Genomic DNA, 23,960 nt, shown 5'->3' with positions numbered 1-23,960 from the left:
TATGCCAGAATTATGCCAGTCACCCATAAGTATTTCCTGAAGTTGACACGTTTAAACAATAAATGTGAAAAATTAGAATATCGTGCAAAAGTTCATTTATTTCAGTAATTCAACTTAAAAGGTGAAACTCATATATTATATAGACTCATTACATGCAAAGTGAGATATTTCAAGCCTTTATTTGTTATATTTTTGATGGCTTACATCTTATGAAAACCCCAAATTCAAAATTTGAATATTGTGAAAAGGTTTTCAAGGTTTTGTAAGCCATAATCATTAAAATTATAACAAATAAAGGCTTGAAATATATTAAGTCTATATAATATATTAGTTTCACCTTTTAAGTTGAATTACTGAAATAAATTAGCATTTGCACGATATAAATTTTTCGAGTTTCACCTGCATATATATATTAAAAATTATAATTTTTTTAGAATTTTTTTTTTTACACTAAACTGAATATCTGGAGGATGCAGTTTCAGAATGGCAGGTGATTAATGTAATCATATCAATACCTAATGGAACCTCACTTTCATTATTAAGCATCCATTAACCACCCACTGGATCAGCACATCACCATTAATAAATGAAAACCAATGGAAAACTTATTTCGAAAAAGCACTAGAAGATTTCACCATGAACTTATTTAGCATTCATTTGAATACGCTATTGGCATAGGCACGCCCAGATCCAAAGGTTCAGTAAATTATTCTGTAGATGGAAATTTGCTCTGGCACCTATTTCTACTTAAAAGGTTTATGCTGAATAAATCATTTGACGTAAGACCTGCAAATGAGACGCTCCTCAAGTGACAAAACATTAAAACTGAGGATAGGACTGTTGACCTTAACCAATGACACGACATTAAACCACTTTTAAAGGTACATTAAAACGCACTGAAATTACACATAATGCTAATTGCTGTAATACTTACTTTTTAGCATAAACTTCAGTTATGATCACGTTTCTTTTCAGCTGCGGCACATCATCCCACAACAGTGCTGATACGGTCTATCATTATAAACGTGAGTAGAAAAACACTGACATAAAATCATAATGCATATGATTAATTCAAAATTTTGGCAGAAATAGCAACTCACCAGAATTATGGTGATGGCGACAGATTACTGTTTTGAAAACGAAAGCCATTTGTCATATGAAATTATCACAAATGATGTTTCAGCATATCTTTCAATCACTTTAGACATCTTAAGTAATTTGCTTATCGCTTCTTGAGCATCGCAAATGGCACAAAATGTTACACGCCATCAATAAAGCTAAGATCAGACTTTAAATGCACCAGACAACCCATTAAAACACAATCTCATTCATTGTAATTCACACCCAACAGCTTGGATGCAACATCAGCAACATGTATTGGCAAATGCACATAAATACAGTATATCCTAACGCAAAGTAAAATAAGCTGTTCTATGCATCCATATATATATATATAAAGGCTTTCCACAATTACTGTCTATTACCTGTCAAACCAAACTTTCCTCAAATTATTTATGCCACCGAACTGACATTTTACATCTATAATTAGTCATTTAACATTTTCCCGAGCCTCCACATGTGTGACAAAGGCATTTCAACACCTATTCGGGCTAAGAGCGCTTTTCAAACACTAATTAATTTAAAAATCGAGCAGCTGTCAGCAGCTAACCAAGGTCAACATATCCAGGGTTTCTTGGAAATGACTGCTCCACTGAGCCGGGTACAAATCAAATCTTCAAATCCTCTTTACAAAGAGCTCATCGACTCAAAGAACCTACTTTTGATGGGTTCGAAGGTTTGGTTATTGTTGATGTGCAGTTGTTTGGTTGGTAAAATAAATATGTTTTTTTGGGGCGTTTTGGTTCCTTTTCACACCACACTGATTGCTCTGGTCAGAATCAGTTGATGAGTTGATGAAACGAACCAAAATGCAGTCACGTGACAACATCCACATCACTCGTTGGCCAGATGTGTCTTGACCGTATTTTCATAACTGCACTTCGATTGGTCAGAATTAACGTGCGGGAAAATTCCAACAGAACTGACGGAAGTAAACAAAGAGGAAAATCCGTCAGACAACACGCCGCTTTCTACTATGGAGAGACGACTGCGTGGCTGAGTGTGTCCCTGCTCATAGTTTATTATATAGTTTGTCTACACCACTTTAGGCAAACAGTAACATTTGAGAATGAAGCGAGGATACGGCTTGAAAATAATGTTTTAATGCACTGCACGCGGCGAGTCACTTCAGGAGGAGACGTGCATTAATGTTGCTAAACAGTGACATAATGCACAGCACCGCTGACTACGGCAGCTGGTTAGTCCAAAAATGCGCGGTTCTTTGGCAGTTGGGTCTGTTCGAGGTCGGATAGCGTTTTCACCACAAACGAGAAGGTTTTCTCAACTCTCATCTCTTCGAGGAGGTCTCGGTACGCTTGTTTGGTACGCTTTTGGTGCGCACCGAGTGCGATTGCTGCATTCACACTTGCCCGAAACAACCACACCAAAGGTGGACAACAAACTCTAGTGCAATTCAACCCAACTAAATGAGGCAGGTGTGAAAGCACCCTAAAACTAGACGAAAATAGTCAGGGATAATTCTGACTAAAATAAATGCTCAGACTTTTAGTCGACTGAAACTTAAAAAGAGTTTGAACGTGACTAAAACTAATAAAAACTAAAATGACAGCTTGACACAAAGACTAAAATTAAAACAGGCCGCCAAAAACAACACTAAGTTTTGCACAATCGAAGCTTCACCTGTTGGTTCCACTAGAGTTAAGCTTCTTCTTCTTTAGTGCTAGCTAACGGCGTATGCAACTTCACGATGATATTGGTCTCGGTCTAGCACGGCATGTAGAGTTTGTGCTGTTGTTAATTGTAGCCATTTTTTGATGTTACTGAGCCATGTCGTTTTTTGCCGTCCTGGACGTTTTTTTCCCTTCGATTTTTCCTTGCAGGATTTGCTTTAATAGCTGGTATTTGTGGTCGTTTCGGGCAATGTGGCCTAAGTACTGACACTTCCTGCTAATGATGGTCTTCAGCAGTTGCCTGTCAGTGCCCATGTCTTGCAGAACTTGTGTATTGGTGGTTTTGACTGTCCATGGGATTTTCAGCATTCTTCGATACAGCCACATTTCGAAAGCTTCGAGCCTTTTTGTTGCTGTTGTTGTCAGTGTCCACATCTCTACTCCGTACAGCAAAATTGACCAGATGTAGCATTTCAATGATGTACTCAAGTTGCGGTATGCTTGCCTTGCTTGTTCAATTCTGCTCTTGATTTCGACTTCATGGTTCAACTGATCGTCAATGATTACACCAAGGTATTTAAATCGGTGTACTTGTTCCAATTTTTCGCTGCCCAACTTAAATTGTTGACGTAGACAGAGTTAAGCTAAGATTTCAAAACACAATTAACAAGGTATAAAGCATCAAAACTCCCACTGAAAGCGCATTCAATCTGCTTTGCCTTTTATTTTATATGTAATATATATGATTTTATATCAGCTCTTCCATGTATCTCTGATGCGATCTCAGACATGTCCTTGCATCGCCACCTTATCTCCCTGCCGAGTCCCTTGGCAAACTATCCCCATGTCCATCTAGTCAAGGATAGATTACAGTAATTGTTTTCCGCCCTGGATGTCAGATTATTAGCTGAACCAAAGTCAAGAGTGGATCCTGTGCACCATTTGTTATCGGAAAGGAAATAGTGATACTATCATATTTCCCTCCCATAACACTGACCTTCACCTTCTCACTCTCAGGCATCATTACAAAACATCTCAGTTATGGCAATACCAGTTATAGCATCCGATTCGTTTGTCCTTGTAAATCTGACTTAAATGCAAATTACAGTTCCTTGATTATCCTTCTCATTAAAGCGGCTACTTTACACCTGCCAAGTGGGGTTTTTAATAAAACTCGGCTACCTATTAAAGACATTTAAAATCGATATACCTTCCCAAGCACAACGCCGTCGCGTACAGGTAAAAAAGCTGTTGCCATAGTGTTACATTTTTACCATAATGCGGTTTAAAGAGTAGACAATATCTAACCTTACAATAACTGTTTAGTTAATAACCCTCTGTCGATCCGACTGTCCATGAACGGGGATATAAAAATGTGCAAGTGCAATCTGTAGTTTTCACGAAAGCCCCGAAAGCTGTCCATGCTTCATCCAACGGACATTTGTGAACACATAAACGGGAATTTCTCTGTCTAGGTAACACAGAGAAAAAGTAAATGTTCTTTATCATGTACTTCCGACATTGTAACAATACGAAACAAATTGAAAAGTTACACTTTAAACAACTGCCATTAATAAAAAACATTAATATAAATGATGAACAGAGGAGAAGTATAATGATACTTGAGGAAAATTGCTGCTTTCTGGCCATTACTTCATCTAAAAGCCTCCCTGAGTGAATTCTGACATAATTCCTGGATAAATCTCCTCCGCTGAGACCAAATGCGCTACTCTTGTCTAGAAGTAATGGCAACACTGAGAGCCATTAGAGTTACGGATATATTTCTCTCCTGGGGATGTTTACTCTTTAAAGACTTATACACCCCTGAGGACTCGGACGCTTACCAAATCTCTGCATTATCAATGAATGAATAGTGGATAATATCAGCTGTGGTTGCCATGGGAACACAAGCTATGACCAGAGAATGGCCGTATTGACCCCTTCAAGCAGAAAACTCAATCACAATAAAATGTGTATTTCACAGCTCTTGTATTTACAGTTACTGAAGAAATTCAAGTAAGCGAGAAGAAAACTGTAAATGACCTATACAAGGTGAGATAAACTCTGCTTATGTTCTTAAATTGTGCAGTAACTGTGGCTCAAGGGCAACTTTGGTTATTATTTCTGCTTCTGTGAATAATCTATACAAAAAAGAACCTTATGCGTGTCCTTAGGTTGCTTATATATGAGTAAACATTAATAAACACTAACAGTAAACAAGATACTGCGATTTTGTTAGTCTATTGCCAGTTTTGATAATGACATGTTGGCTATAATAACCCTATCAAGCATCGCCCTGTCCAAAGAATTATGTATGGTGTAAATATAAATGAATAATCACCCAACAGTCAAAGTATGTTTTTATTTTCCCTCTTTAAAATAATTTATTATCTGATTTCCAGCTGTTCTTCTAAATTATTCTGTTTAGAGAGTCTCTTCATGCTTATTTAGCCTGGTTATCAATTAGACCGCAATTTTCTCGTAGCCAAAACAACTAGATATAAAATGATATTTTCTTTCCACTTAGCAACAACTCACCTATTCTCAAGCAGAAGGGAAGGGGAAACTCAGCTCTAAAAATGGACTGTTTGCACTGGTTTTATCCACTTTATTTTTCAAAATGGAAGTATTTCCTGTTAATGTGCAAGGCTTCAATTTTATTAGCTGTATACTTCAATAAAAAGAGAATAATATGATAAATAATACCAGTTTGCATCAACAAGCAAATTTGGTTCGAAGCATTTTATGAACAAAAGTCAAAAGAAGATTATGTTTGAAAAAAATCAAAAATAATAATCCTAAAACTCAATAATTAACTGAATAAACTGAAATATAAAATTAAAATGCATAGAAAACAGTTTGAGTCTCCACCTTAAGATGTTCAAAAAATCAATGTTTGAATTAAGTTTACTTTGATCCTTTTGACATTTTTTTCTCTTGTTTTAAGAATAAATTAAAGAACATTTCATGAGGTTTATATACTTGAAACACGAATATTTAGTGAATGAGGTTAAAAAAAACCCGATTTACTATTCTTGAACATGTCTTATGAAATTTAGCTTTTGTGGGATTTTGTAAAAAAAATCACTTTATTTCGATAGTTCACTTTAGACATCCTAACTATAAGTAACAACCACATGTCAACTAACTGTCATTAGAGTATTAGTGTTTAATATTTTCTAACACTTTATTCTAATGCTCCTCAACAGATACTCTGACAATCAAGCATACATTTTTCTACTACTACCTAGTTTGTTGAAATGTAGTTTAAACTGAATGAGAGTTAGTCGACATGTAGTTGCAAAGTTACTTATAGGCCCCATTTACACTGCATGGTTCAAGTGACCCAATTCCGATTTTTTCCTCTCGTGTGGCACAGATCGGATACGACCAGCGAACTCATATTATTTCTCACTCATATTTGGAAATAAATCAGATATGAATCGGATACGTGCATTTGCATCTGCCATGTAAAATCGGATATTCCCCAGTAAATGCGAGTCGTACGTCATTAAAAAGGGGACGTCAACTCAGATGGACACCAACTGCGATCACATGACTTATTAATGGCGCGATGGAGGACGAAGGCTCAACACAGTGGAGTTTTTCTCCGCCTTACGAGAGCAAAGTTTTGCTGACCTTTGAAAATAGTGCGGAAAGTAAAACACTGGATAATTAGAAATGTACGGATGAGCTCCAACATCACCCGAATCCACAGCCAAAAACAAATCATCCACCCGCCACTCACCCGCACCAATCATTTAAGTATCCGCACCCGTTGGACAATTTACTATTATTCTTATGTGTTGTAACGCATGAGGATAAATTGATTATCATCATCACCTTATACGGCGGACTCGGCGGCGGTTGATGTGCGCATCTCTAGTAAAATACACTGATGAATGAGCGCTGCTTTTAAATGAACATTTCTTTAAAACAACATTTATTTGACATAATTTCATTTTCCTAATGGCATAAACAGGCTTTACTCCCTTGAAACTTAAACTAGAATGGAACATGCTCATATTTTAGAGAATGTAGTTAATATTTTGATTTTCATTAATAATGATTTATCATATCCGCCCGATCCGCGGATTATCCCGAGTATATAACCGTGATCCGCCCATCATATTGTCTGCGTCTTGTCTTTACATAGCCTATTGTCTTTTGGCAGTGTAAATGCAAATATCTGACACGGGTCACTTTTAAAAGATGATGTATAAGTGGGTCGTCAAAAAAACGGCTATAGTCAGCAAATCGGAATTGAGTAACAAGACCTGCAGTGTAATGCAGCCATAGTTAGTAGAATGTCTAAAGTAGACTATCGAAATAAAGCATAATGTTTTTTGTGTGCTAAATGTTAATGATTTTTTCAGTGTTTAGCATAAACCCAAAGCAGAATATTTGAGGAATATCAACACACTGCGGTTTGCATGCACTGTACAGATGGTGATGGGCAGTTTGGCACTGAAATATGCAGTAATATTTTCTGGGATTCCACTCTGTTGCCTAAAACTGACACAATGTTTCAACTCCATGTCAAGTTGCTTTTGCCTAAAGCTTAATTCCCAGGCACATATCCAAAAAGACACTGAAGTTTGAGTCTGAATTCTATTGTTTTGTATATAGAGATGTTCTGTGAAGACAATTCTGACAATGTGATATTGTATGTTTTATCATGTTGATAAGAAGTATCAACAACTTTGATCTCTATATTAGATTCATTTTACATTTCCAATTCTCCAAAGGCCACATTGCTCAAACAAGCATAGCATGATGTTCCAAGTGTTTGACATTTACAGGACATTTTAACTGGCCGTCTTAAGCAGAGCAGGCAGTGGTGTGGAGCACACAGACTGTTTGCTGGAGTTTCTGAGCACTAATGGCATTACGTTAAGGAAATTCTTGAGGAATCGTGTCTGACAGAGACCTAGTGGAGTCCAGCCAAATAATTACGCCCCCAGGTGAATTGTGAATCCGGTACGCACATGCTTCCACAATCTTGCTCCCAGTTTGAACGGAGTGGCAGGAGTGACCATCAAAGGAGGACTATATTAGATGTGGCATCCACTCCAGGAAAGGCATGACTGAGGACCCGTGGCCACAAACGGATTCTATTTCTAACTGACCTACTCTGAACAGTGAGCAAAAAGTGTTGCAAAGTGCTTGCTGTGTCATCAGAAAGATACAGGACTAAGTTTGGTAGAAGAACTCCATTTGCACATTTGCAATTCTTGAGGCGTTATGAAAGCTGGCTCCCTTGGCCCTTTGCCAAACTCTTTGCCCTAGTTTACATGATGTATCTTCGATTATTCTTCATTATCATCCTCACCTCTAAATGACTTCGGCTTGAAGGAGAAGTGCGCTTTGTGAATTTGACACCACTACCATCTGTACATGCACAACTACTGTGTTTATTTAGTTGCTTTGGGGGTTGAATGATGTCTTTTCTTAACACAATAAGGCATCTCATTCTTGCGAGATGCACTCACGTTCTCGCTGCACACTGAAACCAAAAAAGCACACACACAAAAAAAAAAAACTGGGTTATTTTATGTAGAATTTAGAAACCCGTGTTATTAGCGACACCGGTGGCCGTTAAGCAAACTGCAGGCAGCAACTTATTTATCTCGCACACACGTAACATACATGAGACTGAATGTGATTCAATGCCCTGATACTTGCGACAAAATTATTTTTCGTTCTTTACTTAGAAGTAAAAAGAAGTTAGAAATACCTTTGCAGCGATATGCGGTTAACGAACATCCAGACTCTGCTGAGAGCGACGTTCAGAGGAATATGTAAATATGTGCAGTGCGCTTTCCTCTCAATAACATAATAAACACAACAGAAATGACAGCGGTGAGAAAACGGTAGTTAAGAAAGCATCTGACCGTAGTGATTTGGAAATGTTTTTATGTAAGTATATTTGAGACTGTAGACTATATAGATCTGACTATGTGAGACTATAATTTGAATTAATTCATTTTCATAGCATGACACATTGATATTACAGTACAGAATAGCTCTTACAGCATTATCCTGAACATTGTATAAGCATTTATTTATTTATTTAAGCACATAAACGTCACATCCTTTGATTTTTTCACATAAAAATCAGTCTACAGGCTTTCATAGACAACCTAGGGAGTCATTTTTAAAAGTTGCGTTACAAGCTGTTCACACGTTGATAATACAAAAAACTATTAAAACATGACTATTCTTACATATAGCCAAGGTGACAAAACACTATTTATTATAACTAAGGGTTTTAAAAGAGGTTTCTTGTAATTGAGCCCAGGTTTGATCCCGACATAATTTATTATTTAACATTTAAAAATTTAAACCGTTTAATTTAATATATTATATAGTATGCCAATAAATTGATCAAATTAAATGCCATTCAATGCACATATCATATATTTGTCAAACAAACATTGAATTGACTTTATAGGCTTTAGATAGATTGAGGTTGGGCAACATTTCTGAATCAAAGAATTGTCTCCCTTTCAATCCATGAGTCTTAACTTGAATTAAAGTTTTATTAAAGAAAGTTAAAATGCAATTTGCTTGTTTTGCCGTCTGAAGGAATCGGGTGTTTTATAGAGTCTGTGTTATCCTGAATTTTAGGAGAACTACAGACCTCTCGCTAAGCTACTGTACTCATTATTTAATTGAATAATTTCATCAGTTCAGCTCATGGTCAGAGTTGTAGCGCCTTACTGAGAATTTGTACTTTCTTTACCAGCTTTACCCGCATGCCTTCCGGCTAGCACCACCAAGCCTTTCCGGGTGATCCAGAAAACAGCAGCATGTCTGGACTTCAATCATCTGAAGAACATCCGTGTCACACTCTTTCCACTCGCATCTAACACTCAAGCCTCTGACTCTAGCATAAAGCATTTACATTCCCTCTCGTTCCCTGCGCTCAGTGAATCAACAATGCCCGGTGGAACCATCACAGCGGTACAAGGTCACTTTCACAACCCTCAAACTCATGGCAATCTTTCCCAGGAGCATGTGACCAAGTAATAGAGATGACCGATACTACATTTCCCTGTTGATAGCCGATTATTCAGAATGATATCTGCCGATACCAATAGTTTGATTGAAATCTCTCAACTAATGCTGTAAATTATACAGGGAACCCTCTCATTTGGTACATTGCTATAATATTACAGTTTAAAAACAGAGCCCAACCTATTATATTCAACGGCTATTTATTTTCAGATATTATTTTACAGTCAAATAAAAACTGAACAGTTTGTATACAACTCAGTTGCCACATACAGTAAGGTAGTTTTCATAAATACTTGTCTTCATGCAAAATGTATTCAAACATACACTTAATAATGTCCTCTCTAGTGTTTTTCGATGTTTTTTTTAAAATACATAACTAACTAACTAACCAACTGTGAACATTGGAAATATTAAATGCAACATTAAGTGACAATGTTCACAAGCTGTTTTATTGACGTCTTTTTGCGTTTGAAACACTGACTGAGAGATTACATGAGATATGCATTTCGGTAAAATGTACTGTATCTTTCAACATACCTTTTAGTGTTCATGCATTTTTTTTCATGCGGTCACTCGTAGTAAAGAGGAAGAGATACAGCGATCTGTCACGTCACATTTAGAGCATCAAAACGTAAAAACGGCTTTTTAAAAACCTAACCCTAACCCTATACACAGTATTCAAATTAAGTTTGTTATTATCAATACATTATAAAAGAATATGTAAGAATATTAATTAATATAACTGTATTTATGAATCAAGTATAATATATGAATGAATCAGAAGTCTATGTACTGTAGCTACTTCCGTGTCGCAAAAAAAGGTGGATGATACACAGTAAAAAATTATTTTCATGATTTGTTATCACAACTTTTTTATCTTTTGTCAAATCAACTTCGATAACTAAAGTGTGAAGATAACATACTATTTTGAGTTTCTGCTTGTAAAAAACATTCTTCTTCATTGTATTAACTAAAATTTTTAATTACAACGAACTCAAAATTAAGGCAACAATGTAACTTTCTTTTTTAAAGGACAATTCGGTGAAAAATGAACCGGTAATTAACACATGGTTACCGAGTCGACCATTCTCTGGGATGCGTTTTCACAGTGGTGGGCCGTCAGGGCCAGCAAGGCCTTCTCTGCTGGCCTAAACATTATCAGAATCACTGACTTGAACTTTAATATATATATTTTATGAATGAGTATTACATGATTCCCAATAGTCCATTCTCGTAATGTCATAGCTTTTCTCTTGGTTGCGCTGCTTCCAGTAGTGTATGTTTATTTTAGCGCTTTTATCCAATCATATTTCAGTCATCATGTGTTGCCAGGGTCAAATATATCTGCCTCGAGGCCTTCAGAATCGATAGTGCGGGCGCCTGTAGCTTAAAATGAATGGCAATGAAACTGTTGCTTTAACCAATCAGATAATCAGTCAGATTTAATCAGCCAATCAGATTTCGAGTTGAATGCACCGGGGCCATCTAGCAGGCATACAATAACGTAAGCATTTTCACACCCTTTGATTGGATGGTCAGAGCGCGTATTATAACTGGTAGTCAGAGATAGCTAACCGCATCTGTAGCGAACTGTGTAAACTAAAATATATTCCTGTAGATTTAATAGTTTTTCAACCCACAAATTAATGTTTCTTTCCTTCCTCGACCACCAGCAGGTTCAAACCTACCGGAAAAAAATCCCTTATCCATCTTACGCAGAGTCACGGATCTCTATCGATCTGTCCGGGTAAAAACAGAACTGACTGCAATGTAAAGTTATGCCAGGGCTGATTTTGAAGCCAAAAGTCGCGCTGATCTCATTGATATCGTTCAAAAATCTGTGTGAGAGCTTGTGTCGGCTGTAACGTTACACATCATCATGTTTTGCGGTGTTTTCCCGGTTTACTGCTTCTGTCGAGCAGACACTCGCAGCACTAAAGCCAATTAAAACTTATGACAGAAATACAACGGGACAGACTCGACTTTCAGCACTTTATAGCCTCGATGGCAATAGAAAAGGTTGTTGGGACTGAAACGCACAGACAACATCCAAGTAATTTAAGTCTTTTTGAGGAAAGAAATTAGAATGGATTTTGTATTAAAAAAATAGGCAGTAGTTTTGGTGAGTATAATGCATTTTTTGCCCCCGTTTTTGTCCGTGCATAATATTTTCTTCCTAATTTTTCTTGTAAATTTATGATCGAAGCAACTTTTTTCAAACATTAATACTATTGTAACCATTGAAGGACAAGACAAGGGAGTTTCCTTTTCTGAAATAATAATCAGAACGCAAGAACCACTGTAGCCTACACTTTAAAGCCGAACGCACTCGCTCGTTTCTCTCTACCCAGCCTTTCCCGAACTCACCGCATTAACCCTATAACTGCCGGTGCAAAATAAAAACAGGAATTTCACTGTTTTTCGTTATTAATTCAGGTTGGACATCACTGAAGGCCTATGTGTGAAATGCACGGCCCGCCACTGCGTTTTCATGATAATCGAATGTAAAGAGTTCTATCTCTAAAAACAGATTAGCTTATAACGCTAGTATATGGGGCATATAATAGGTAAAAGTAAATCGCTAATACCACTAACAAGGCTCAAAATAGGAAAACAGTCTCGACTAGTCGAGCCACGAACGCTGTGCTACGTTAGATTTCACAAACGTAATTCCTATTGACCAGCTCACCTAACTTTTACTTGGACTCGGTAACCATGTGTTAATTACCCCTATATTGTCCTTTAAGTTAAACCAACATTTTTTTTTACAGTGTAGCTTTAGGAAGTCAGATTAAACGTATAATAAAACACGTCAACCATCCTTTATTTGTCTTGTTACTGGTTCACTGGCACCACGCACCTGGACTGCCCTCTAACTTTCTCAAATGGAGGTAGTCTGTGTGTATTGGAGCCAAACATCCCTGCCAATAACAGCTTTATTTTCTGCAGATGAGCGTTGCCATCAACTGGCATCTTGAACCAGCAACAGCCGGTTAATGTGAATAAGAGTTGAGAGGGCCGAAATGGAACGGGCTTCCATTCTGATGGCATCTCTTTCAGAAGAATCAGTGGGCTAAATTGGATTTTGCTGGGCTGTGTCCTGAAGCGCAGTGCAGATGTTGCTTTTCTGAACCCGATCACTTGTCCTGGTGATGCAGCGAGTACCTGCTATTTCACAGTCAAAAAACATGCCAGCTCAATTCAATGCAGCAAGCGTCTAATCACCCCTCTTGGATCATACACAAATCAAACCAATCCAATCCTATAGCCAAACGTCTGCTCACATTTTCAATTATCCAAGATGATTGCATGTCTATTTAGATGAAAGGATATAGAAGCAGACGGACGTCACAAAGGTCTCTCAAGTTACGCAAAGCATTTCAGGGATGCTCATACCAACTGGTAAACAATTTGCATATCTGGTTTACAAACTAATTTAAGTTGTAGCATCATGTAAATTCGTTTTTTTTTTTACTCCAAAAGACCTAGAAGACTTTAGCATGTATGCATTTCCATATAAAACAACATTATGCAACACTTAATAGCATAGATATGTAAGGGTTGGCAAACAATTTCATATTTCACTCCAGACCTCTACAGAACAGCTCGAGCGCATGGTTGTGTGTAGACACTGGAATCGGGTTTATGGTAAATGTGTGTAAGTAGTTCACAAACACAGTACGCAGCCAAGCACATGAGAAAATTATGGCTATGGATGGCCTGTCAAAGCATAAAACTTAAAAGCGGCTCGCTTCTCGCCGTTCTTTCTTTCTTTCAATCCCCACCATTTGATTACATTTGAGCTACTTTCAAAAGAAAGACAAAACGTGATTTGTTGTTGAAAAATGAGTTAGTTTGGAGAGACGGCACAAAAGAAAAAGAAATCAACCGAAAAAGGAAAGAGGCATTCAAGCATTGGCAACGAAAACAACACTTTTCTGATTCTGAATGTTGAAAGTTATTGCAAAAATAGCCGAGTGAGCTGAAGTCAATGACAATCAACACAGTTTTGAAATATCTTTCTCATGCTTGAATTAATTAGACATCTGGAACAACATGATAATTGATATTAAAATGTGTTTAACTTTATTTTTTTCCATCTTTAATGCAACAAAAATACTCAAACAAAGATAATTAATCATGAAATTAATGATCTAGAGAGGACAACCTAATAGGCTTTCACTGCAGTGTTCATAGGAGCAAAGACTAGACATGGAAACCATGCATTTGCAATGACAAAGCGAGCAGCTTACCTTGATAATGGGCGCTGAAGCCTTTGTATCGATGGTTGCTGTCAGTAACAAAGTGTAACCTCAGCCAGTTCTTGTTGCTAACAATAGGAGACGGGACATTCATTCCGGATAGCCTGCAAAAACATGAAGAAAGCTCTTTACATTTGTTACCGAATGTCACGCATTAACAACGACAACAAAAAGCATTTATAATAAGGTGGCATCTGTCTAAAGGGGCTGGGAAACTCTTGTAGATGAACAATGATGGATAGCACTGTCAAAGTGAGTTTAAATGATTAGTTTAGGCTGTAATAGTAGATGTTTAGATGGTCAATATTTTATCTACTGACGTATAAAACTTTCTGAAAGCTCATAATATACTACCAAGGTCACTGATCTCATACTTTGACATTTTGAGGCATGGCACTGGGGACATTTAACAGAGTACAAGCACCTTAACACTAAGTTCACCATTAGTCATGGAGTGCACGTCGGGCCAGATACGGCCAGCTCGCTCCCTGGACACTTTTGAGGGGCGGTGGACACACACTGAAAATGTTGACAGGTAAAAAACATTGTTGAGTGTGTGTGTGTGTGTGTGTGAGTGCGCAGTGTGTCGTGAATCAGCGTGGCGCTGCAACAGAGGACAGAGGTCATTCTATCCCCAACCCTCCACCCATCAAAATGCTCCATCTTCATCCTACATCTGTCTCACTTTATTGATGACTAACTGGAGATGTCATTAAAGGACATGGCCACATGAATCACACTTTAATGGCCTTCACAGGCTGGAGCGGAGCCATATCATTACTGTTATCTTTCTGTCTCTCTCTCTCTCTCTCTCTCTCTCTCTCTCTCTCTCTCTCTCTCTCTCTCTCTCTCTCTCTCTCTCTCTCTCTAACTCACACACACACTGTATATGTTCTTTTGGTTAAACTTAAAGGTAAAGTGTGTAATCTCTGCCCTGCCCCACTGCCGTCATCACACAGAACTGTCAAAATAACGACTGTTGTTCTTTTTCATACAGTTCCAGTGAAATACAATCGAAAAAATTAAATAATCAGGAGGAAAAGAATGCAGCAACTAAAAAAAAGTGCAGCAAAACGTCACATTAAAATTGTTCAACGGGGCTAAAGGCATCACCAATCCTAAAATGTACATAAACCCAATAAAAAATATCAAGACAGAATATGCAAATCAATGACTAGAGGATAACTACACATAAGCAACATAAATTCATCAACTAACCATTCAGAAATGTCCTGTTGCTTCTACATGTTACTTCTACATGTCTCTCCATCATTGTCTGACTCCGGTTTGAACATTAAAGGCTAAAAGTTTTTGAAATGTTCAGTGCATGTGTATGTGAGGTAAAAGGACACGAGCTCTTGAAGCTCCGCCCCCTGTGCCGGGAGCAGCAGCTCATTTGCATTTAAAGGGACAGACACAAAACTCACTTTTACTCACCCTCAAAAAGTGACAACTTTAACATGCTAATATCTGTGGGGTATTTTGAGCTAAAACTGCACACACACACACCTTGGGGACATCAGAGACTTGAGAAAAGGGCATTATACCACCTCTTTAAGAAAAAAAAATGCTTTTCACTACTCCCATAGTGTATGATTGCAGAATATATATATACATATATACACACACACACATATATATATATACACTCTAAAAAATGCTGGGTTGTTTCAACCCAATTTTGGGTCAAATATGGACAAACCCAAACATTGGGTTAAAAATGTCATTTAAAAATGTAACCCAACAGCTGGGTTTGTCCATATTTGACCCAAAATTGGGTTGAAACAACCCAGCATTTTTTAGAGTGTATATATATATATAACAAAAGATGTGTCCGAAATCACATACTCTCTGGAATCTCGCCGGAAGAAAATCCTACTGACTTGAATATGTTGATTCGGTTAACCAAAGTTTCTTTCGGTGACTCTTATTACAGTGGCGACGAGTGAGTATCTTATTAAACATAATGAACGATTCTTTCAAACGCTCACTCAATAGATTCGTTTTCAAACAGTTGACTAAAACAGTGCAAATTTTAAACACAGACTATACAATGACAGGTAAACAACACCTTAATATTTATACTATAAATCATACTGTAATAGTGCAAAATATATTGTACAGTATGTTAAGTATTTCTTTATAAGCATGTGCCCTTTAAATACAATATTTAGAAACCGTACCATTTGTGGCACAGTCACACACATGGTTTCACACAGAAAAACATACTATATGAGATTTCACAAAGCCCCGTCAGCCTCCCAAAGGGACAACTGGTTTCCTGACATCCCAGTAATGAGTCTTTGAAATATGTATTCAGGATTTACATGAAACTTGCAAGACTTTGTTTGTCCCATTGTTGTTATGCGGTGGCACAATCCCAAAACAACAGTACTTGCACACACAAACCTTTTCATGTCCGTGACTTTACATGTCGCAGTGAGTTTAAATTAAAATCTGAAATGGAGTCCCATAAATTAAACATCTGTTACTATAAAGACCATAAATTAATTATGAGTCAAAACCATTTAGGTTCTTCCATTTTATGAGCATAATCTAATTTAAGAAATGAAGAATGGCAAAAGCCCTTTAAATTTAAAAGCCTAACATTAAAAAGTTTTAGTTTTATCCCCTTTTCTGCCAATAACCTACATTCTCACAAAGTAGTCCATACCAAAATACACTTCATACTCAACTTTGAGTTTAACACAGCTAATGTGCTTTGACTTTAAGAAAAGACACATGTTGTACTACTTTTATTCCATCCATGCATGACAAATACCATTGAACGAACTCTACAGGCCCACACTTGCCCACCTCTGCCAATATGTGATTCGCTCCATCATTATGAGTCTTAATGCAACAAAATACAGTCATTTTTGATCAAAAAAAGTCTCAGCTTTCAAATTCTGTCATTTTTTGTGCCAAATTCAAACATTAAATGTCATTTTGATGCTCTTTAATGATCACTGCAGCGCCTCAGTTCAAACAGAAACTCAGAGAAGTTATTCATCAAATTATCCGATCATTTAATTAATTAATTAATTTCTTCAGCTTCTGTAGCATGAAAATACATTAACACTAGATGGGTCATGTATAATGAGAGATACACTATAACTTACTGAAATGTTTCATCGTGTAATTCCCTGACATTACATTTACCCATATCGCTAACAAATGGATGAAACATATTGTTAACTCTTTCCCCGCCATTGAAGGAATTTTCCGATATACTGTAGGGGGCGCTATTACACATCTTCTGAAAGAGGACAGAATCTGCTGATCAAAACACATGTGAAGAAGAGGCAGAAACAAGCGATATCATATGTAAGCAAATGCATATGTGAAATAATGTGATCATCAACATTAAACAGCATATAAATCAAAACTGCCTGATGTTACTGAATGAAATGTGGACCCAGGACGAGCTACAGGACTGTGAAGCTTTGGGGTGTTGATGGACTCGATTTACTCCATCTGTGATTTGATTTGATGGAAAAACGTGTTTTCTCAACTTTTCCCTCAAAATATTGCCATTTTTTATGACACATATACTCATATTCAAGTGTTGATAAAAAAAAAAGAATGCATGAAGCTAGAATAAAACAGTTTTTTGTTTACAAACTGAGGTTCTGTTCTTTCTTTTGATATATTGAATGTTCAGATATTCAACTAAATATTCTGGGGGCCATGAAACTTTTGTGAAAATGATCAAAAATGCTGGCACTGCCTGGCAACTTTTTTCAAAAACGCTGGTGGGGAAAGAGTTAAATATAGATGAACTATATTATAAATGCATTACATATTTACTTTAATCTCTTAGTACTACTACTACTACTACTACTATAATAAAAAAATCCCAGTTATGTCAAAACAAAATGTCTTAAAATTGTTTGGAATCTTTAGAGGCCACTCAAAAAAAGTTTTGGAGAAACAATGATAACATTAGAATGCTTTGAATGTTTTATTCAGTGCATAAAAATGCAAAATGTGTCAAAATTACTCAAAATGATGGAGCACGTCACACACTTGTTTATACTTGCATCATGCAAACTCATTAAAAACACAACACACCCACGTCCTTGCAGGTGGGCCCTAAAATTGAAAATATATTGAAACCTCAGATAAGTGTCAGCTAAAACGTACAGGTGCCGTGGGACATAATGCATGTCCCTCAGATAGATGCCTACAGGAACACACAGTTTGAATGTAATGCCCTTGTTGTGTGTCTCACTTCTGAACAGAAATACAGCTTTGTTTTTTAATTGTAAAGTGAATTTTAGTGCACTGGCGAATTTACTTCAGCTTATTGATGTGATCGTCCCGGCTGTGATAGCACATGTTATTTGTAATTGCCTGACAGTTTAATTAAACAAGTGTGAATTTTGCAGCCGGATCATTTGAGAGGCCGGTGGTGTTCGAACCCAAGCACAACAGCAGAAGTCTGGTTCCTCCACACCACCGACACACAGCCGGATAAATCACCATGCAAGTCAATAAACCCTTTCACGTGGATAAGTGTAATTTAATCAGCATAGCTCATTCCAAGGTGTCTGCTCTGTGTGTGTGTGTATGTGTGTGTGTGTGTGTGTGTGTGTGTGTGTGTGTGGATGTCTGCTAAAACACATCAGAACACAAGGTCAGGAAGAGGAAGCGGAGGTTATCAAACACATGGATGAGCAAAGAGTCGTACGAGCAAATCCTACATGTCGGTGCAGTTAATCCACACGGGATGGTGAAACGCTTTATAAATAAGACTAGCTGATATGGTGCTGCATTGGAAACAAATCTTGCTCAAAATGTGTACACATATTCCATGATAAAGAAAAAAATATGGTTGCAGAACGCATTGCTTTTTCAGTCAGACAGATCATATTTAGGGTTTAAATAATTTGGACCAAACAGCAACTGTTGCAATGTAGTCTAGAAGTATTTAATGACAGATAATGTCAGTATATATATATATATATGTGACGCTGGATCACAAACCCAGTCTGGAGTCACACGGGTATATCTGTGGCAATAGCCAACTATACATTGTATGGGTCAAAATTATACATTTTTCTTTTATGCCAAAAATCATGAGGATATTAAGATCATGTTCCATGAAGATATTTAGTAAATTTCCTACTGTAAATATATAAAACATGTATTTTTGTGAGTGAATGCAGCACAATCGTGAACATAAATGCACAACTTTAAAGGAGATTTTCTCAATGTTTAGATTTTTTTGGGTAAAATATGGACAAACCCAGCCGTTGGGTTAAATTTTTAAATTACATTTTTAACCTTACGTTTAGGGTTTGTCCATATTGGAACCAAAATTGGGTTGAAACAACCCAGCATTTTTAAGAGTGTGTGAGAGAAAGAGAGAGAATAAATATTTATTTGTTTAATATAGTGTGTATCTTCATCAAAGTGACTCTACATATACATACACACATACAGTACATACTCCATGTAGCTGAATAAATACATAAATAAATATGCACGTATGTAACGTATACAGCTGGACTAAGTGCAGTTAGTTAATTTTGAATGATCAAACTCTATCTGTATTTATTTCACATGTGATTTAAAGTAAAAAATAAATAATAAGCATAGACTAAAATGAAGATCTTTGCTAACAAAATTCAGACTTTTCTTCTGTAATATGGGATATTTATGATAGATTGAAGACATTTTAATACTTTTTAAAGGATGTGCCATCAGAATGGCAAGAGAAAATGAACGAGTGTGGCAGAAAGGAAGAGACGGAGAGAGTTAGAGATGTGTAGTGTAGATGAGTGGACAAGGTACACAAAAATAAAGGTTTAAAAGGTTTAAAAGGAGAAAGAGAGAAAAAGGTAGAGGCGGTAATTCACAATATCCTTACAAGGAACTTTCTGCCTCTCTGCATTCAGAAAAGTCCTCAGTGTGAGATAACTGTCAGTCAATGTACTAGACAGGGAGGACAACAATTCATTATTGCCTGTGATTTTGTTCACACTCAGGAAAAAAAAAGGTCAAAAAACTGTCAGTGGGTGGCAAACCTTTCAAAAGGCACCACTTTTGCACATTATTTATCCATAAACGGAGCATATTAGTATCTTAAAGGAACATATTAGTACAGGAATGGTATATAATAGTAGCTTTTGAAAGGATACCTCCCCGGTGACAGCTTTTAAGAGTGTTGCGTGCCGCAGAAATTTTGCTTTCAGTGTGGAGAGAGAAATATTGCTTACCCTGGTTAGGAAATGACATTACAAATCTAATACTAACAGAAACCATTTTAAACACGCTTCAGACACCCAGCAGGGAAAGGTACTGCAGATAAACACCAACATTACAGCCCAACTTGTGCTACAAATCGAACAAGATTATATAGCAGCTTTAATGTATTGTGTGTGAGATTTTAGAAGTGGTTTATGGCTGAGATGCATGTGAATGATGTGAATGACCCACTGAAATCAATACATGCAGCAAAAGACACACGGACACAGAGCATGCTCAGACCCAGACACTGAATGTGGCTTCAAAACACATCGACTTCTCTAAAAAAAAACTTCAAAAAGGGGGATTGAGACAAAAGGGAGAAAGCCTTCTCACGAGGCAGGAAAAAATGAGAGCGTATCGTCATTGACCATAATGGACTTGGCGAGCTTTTAAGCTTTTGCCATGCGAGTCACATCCCGTTCTCAGATCAATAGCTCTCAGTGGTTCTGTGCAAAATTAGGAGAGATTCATTATTAGCAAATGACAGCCGTTAGCATGTTCCTTAATCAAGGAATCTGTCTTAATTGCCTAGATGCTAATTAAGAAAGGTGGCCGCACTAACATAGAGACCCTCTAGTTTTTAGTGAGCGCGCTCGCACGTGCATCGCGCACACACACACACACACACACACACACACACACACACACACACACACACACACACACACACACACACACACACACACACACACACACACACACACACACACACACACACACACACACACACACACACGCCCATCACAGGAAACATTCTGCATTTTTTTTTTTTTTTTTATGTTTTTTAAGCTATTTGAATTATGAGGACTCATGAAATGTCCTCATAAACCACGTTTGAGTTGTAATACCAGTGCGAAACACATGTCATTATACAAATTTGTGTCCTCATAAATCACATATAATTTTTTATAAATTTATATATAAATATATTTTTATTTCAAATAAATGTCTTTTTTTAAACGTTCTGTTCATTAAAGAATCCTGAAAAAAATGCACAAAAATATGACGCAACAAATTTTTTCTGATAATAATCTGAATTGTTTCTTGAGCATCAAATCATCATATTAGAATGATTTCTGAAGGATCATGTGACACTGAAGACTGGAGTAATGATGCTGAAAAAATAGAAAACAATAGAATTTATTGAATTTAAAACTTTACTGTTTCCCTAGCCTGGCTAACATCAGACCTTGTCTCATTGAGACGTGGTCTGGGAACCACATGCTCATTTTCTCGTATTTGAGGCGTGGTTTACGAATGCCCAGAGGCGTTTATTGGGCGCTACGAATGTCTATAATGCGCCTGTACGTAGCTCATAGCCAATCGTTTCAATTATACCAGATGACGTATGTAGAGCGACAGAAATTCGACGAGGAAGAAGACGATGGGTCATAGATTTATGTGTACATGATGGCGTTCAGCGACTATTGCCGGTTGTGCAAGACAAACATGAGGGTAGAAGGTAAACGGGACTGTTTCGAGGTTGCGATTTCGTATGAATTTGTACGATTGTACGAGAAAAAAAGAAAAAAAAGAAAGTAAGCATAAAGGTCCACCCCTAAACATACCCGTCACAGTAAGCAGATCGTACGAACGCAAGTGAGAATGTACGAATTCATACGAATTATCCACCGCTTCGCCAAACCGTAAAACAGTTAGGAGCTGCCATGAGATTGTGTTGAAACAGAACACCAATCGCTGCTGCCACACACAGACACGAACACATATTACTCTTTCTGAAACTTCATCAACATCCTGTATACCTGCAGTCCCATGGCGAGAGACACAGAGGAAGAGAAGGAGAGAGAGAGCGAGATGAAAGCAGGCACGGGTCTCACACCAGCGGTCGCCTCATCAATCACAGGCAGCCGGAGCCCAGCCGAAGCCCAGACGGATGAGAGGCCGCTGGGAAGCTGCTCGCGTCTCTCCATCAAACTGATGTTTTGAAAGTAAGTAATCAGTGTTCTCCACGGGCACTCCTCCCTCCTCCTCTTGTTCTCCGCTACACGGAGTCAGGGCCTCTCCACCCCACGGCATTGTGGGAGCCGTATTTGATCCATCTCAGCACAGCGGGAAGGACCCTACACTGTACAAACTGCAAGGTGCTTTTTGTGCAGTCATGCTCAACAGATGGATTGGGAAATACAGATGATGTGTACGGGAATGCTGAATGGTTGGTCTATTAAACCTTCGATCACAGCGAACATTCAGATCTGCGTTCTGACCCAGAGAGAGCGGCTGTCATGTATAGATATTAAACAGCTTTCATTTCAACCACACCAAGTCATTATTTCTGTCTTATAATAATTCAAATGATCACTGAAGCTAACCAGGGAGCTAACTCCATAACGTTGCGCTAGGTGGGCGTGGTTTCAGATAGCCAGGCTCCACAGCTCCGCCCCTTTGCCCATATTCTGTTATCCGGGAGTGACGAGCGGTGACGCGAGGCCAAGATGGCGACGGCCGGCTCCGCCCACTTTAGGCTTCAAAAATGCTCTTCAGAAACCTACGGGTGACGTCACGGACACTACGTCCATATTTTTTTACAGTCTATGGGTTGAACACGTAATACGCATGTGTACGACGTCATTGTTTTCAGAGATTCACGTTTTTGTTGTTTACATGGACACCGTTTTCAAAAGTTTGCATTTTCAGGCACCAAATAAACGCCACTGTCATGTAAACGAATGGGCAAAACACATAAAAAGTTTTGCGTTTTGAGTTGAAAACGTTGTGGTGTAAACAGCCCCTTAGTTTTCATTGTGTTAAGTGTTCCTGTGTTACATTAATTCATCCCATTCACCTGTTACCGCATGAATTAACTCATTAGCTTCTTTTCTTTGAACATGTATTGTCATGTATTATTTAACGTTTATGGTAAAGTGGTTGTGTTTTGATTTGATTTATTAGATTAAAGATCTGTGTGTATCTCCTGAGTGGTGTGCTTCACTACAGCCACCTACTAATGTGAAATATATAGTGATATATTTAAATTTATTACATGCACATAAATATATAAAAAGAAGCGTATAAAATATAACTAGCGGAGTTGGTGCTTGCGTGTGCTGTGGATGCTGAATACTTTGTCAATGCTGCTGTCTCCGTACAGTGCCAATAATTAAGTTACTGGGAAGAATTCGCTGTGAGTGACTCTGGAGCTTATGTAAATCAGACACATCTCGCACGCTGGTCACATTTCCACATGAATATCGTGTTTGGCCCGCGACCAGAACCTCCATTTTGAGGATCAGATTGGGAGGGAGGCACACTGGAGAATAAATGAAGCTCGCGCGACAGCTAATGACCTCGCAATGCTTTTACTCAGGAACATATTTCACCGCTGGCTTGGTATCCAACACCCCCAGAAGCCATTTCAATAAAGCCTGTATTTACAGTGAACAATGTGTGATGGCACATGTAATCTGCGTTCGGCAGGCTGAGTCTTCTTCTAGCACATGATTCACAGAAGTCTTTGTACTTGTTTTGTGCACATGCACTATTTCGGGTCTTCTGAGAGCACAAAGCAATCCTGTGATACCGGAGTGAATGTGGTTATGTGCACCCGCACTGAAATGACGGTTTAGTGTCTTTAATCACAGAAAAGAGCTTTTTTTATTTATTGAAATGGGAATTTGGACTTTCAACCGCACCGTGTGATGAAATGCGTCTGGGT

At 37.8% G+C, this 23,960-nt stretch overlaps 1 protein-coding gene across 1 annotated transcript in view; it reads right to left on the bottom strand.

Annotated features, from left to right (window-relative positions):
• The window catches only part of csmd3b (CUB and Sushi multiple domains 3b), a 393,297-nt gene that overhangs the window by 218,611 nt on the left and 150,726 nt on the right, over positions 1–23,960 (bottom strand). The window contains exon 6 of the mRNA XM_079590749.1: positions 14,024–14,136. Within this exon, the coding sequence (XP_079446875.1) occupies positions 14,024–14,136 (113 nt within the window). The remainder of the gene's footprint in view (positions 1–14,023; positions 14,137–23,960) is intronic.

This window comes from Phoxinus phoxinus, assembly GCF_949152265.1.
Source record: "Phoxinus phoxinus genome assembly, chromosome: 19".
Lineage (NCBI taxonomy): Eukaryota > Metazoa > Chordata > Actinopteri > Cypriniformes > Leuciscidae > Phoxinus > Phoxinus phoxinus.
This window is presented reverse-complemented; position numbering and strand designations above follow the sequence as displayed.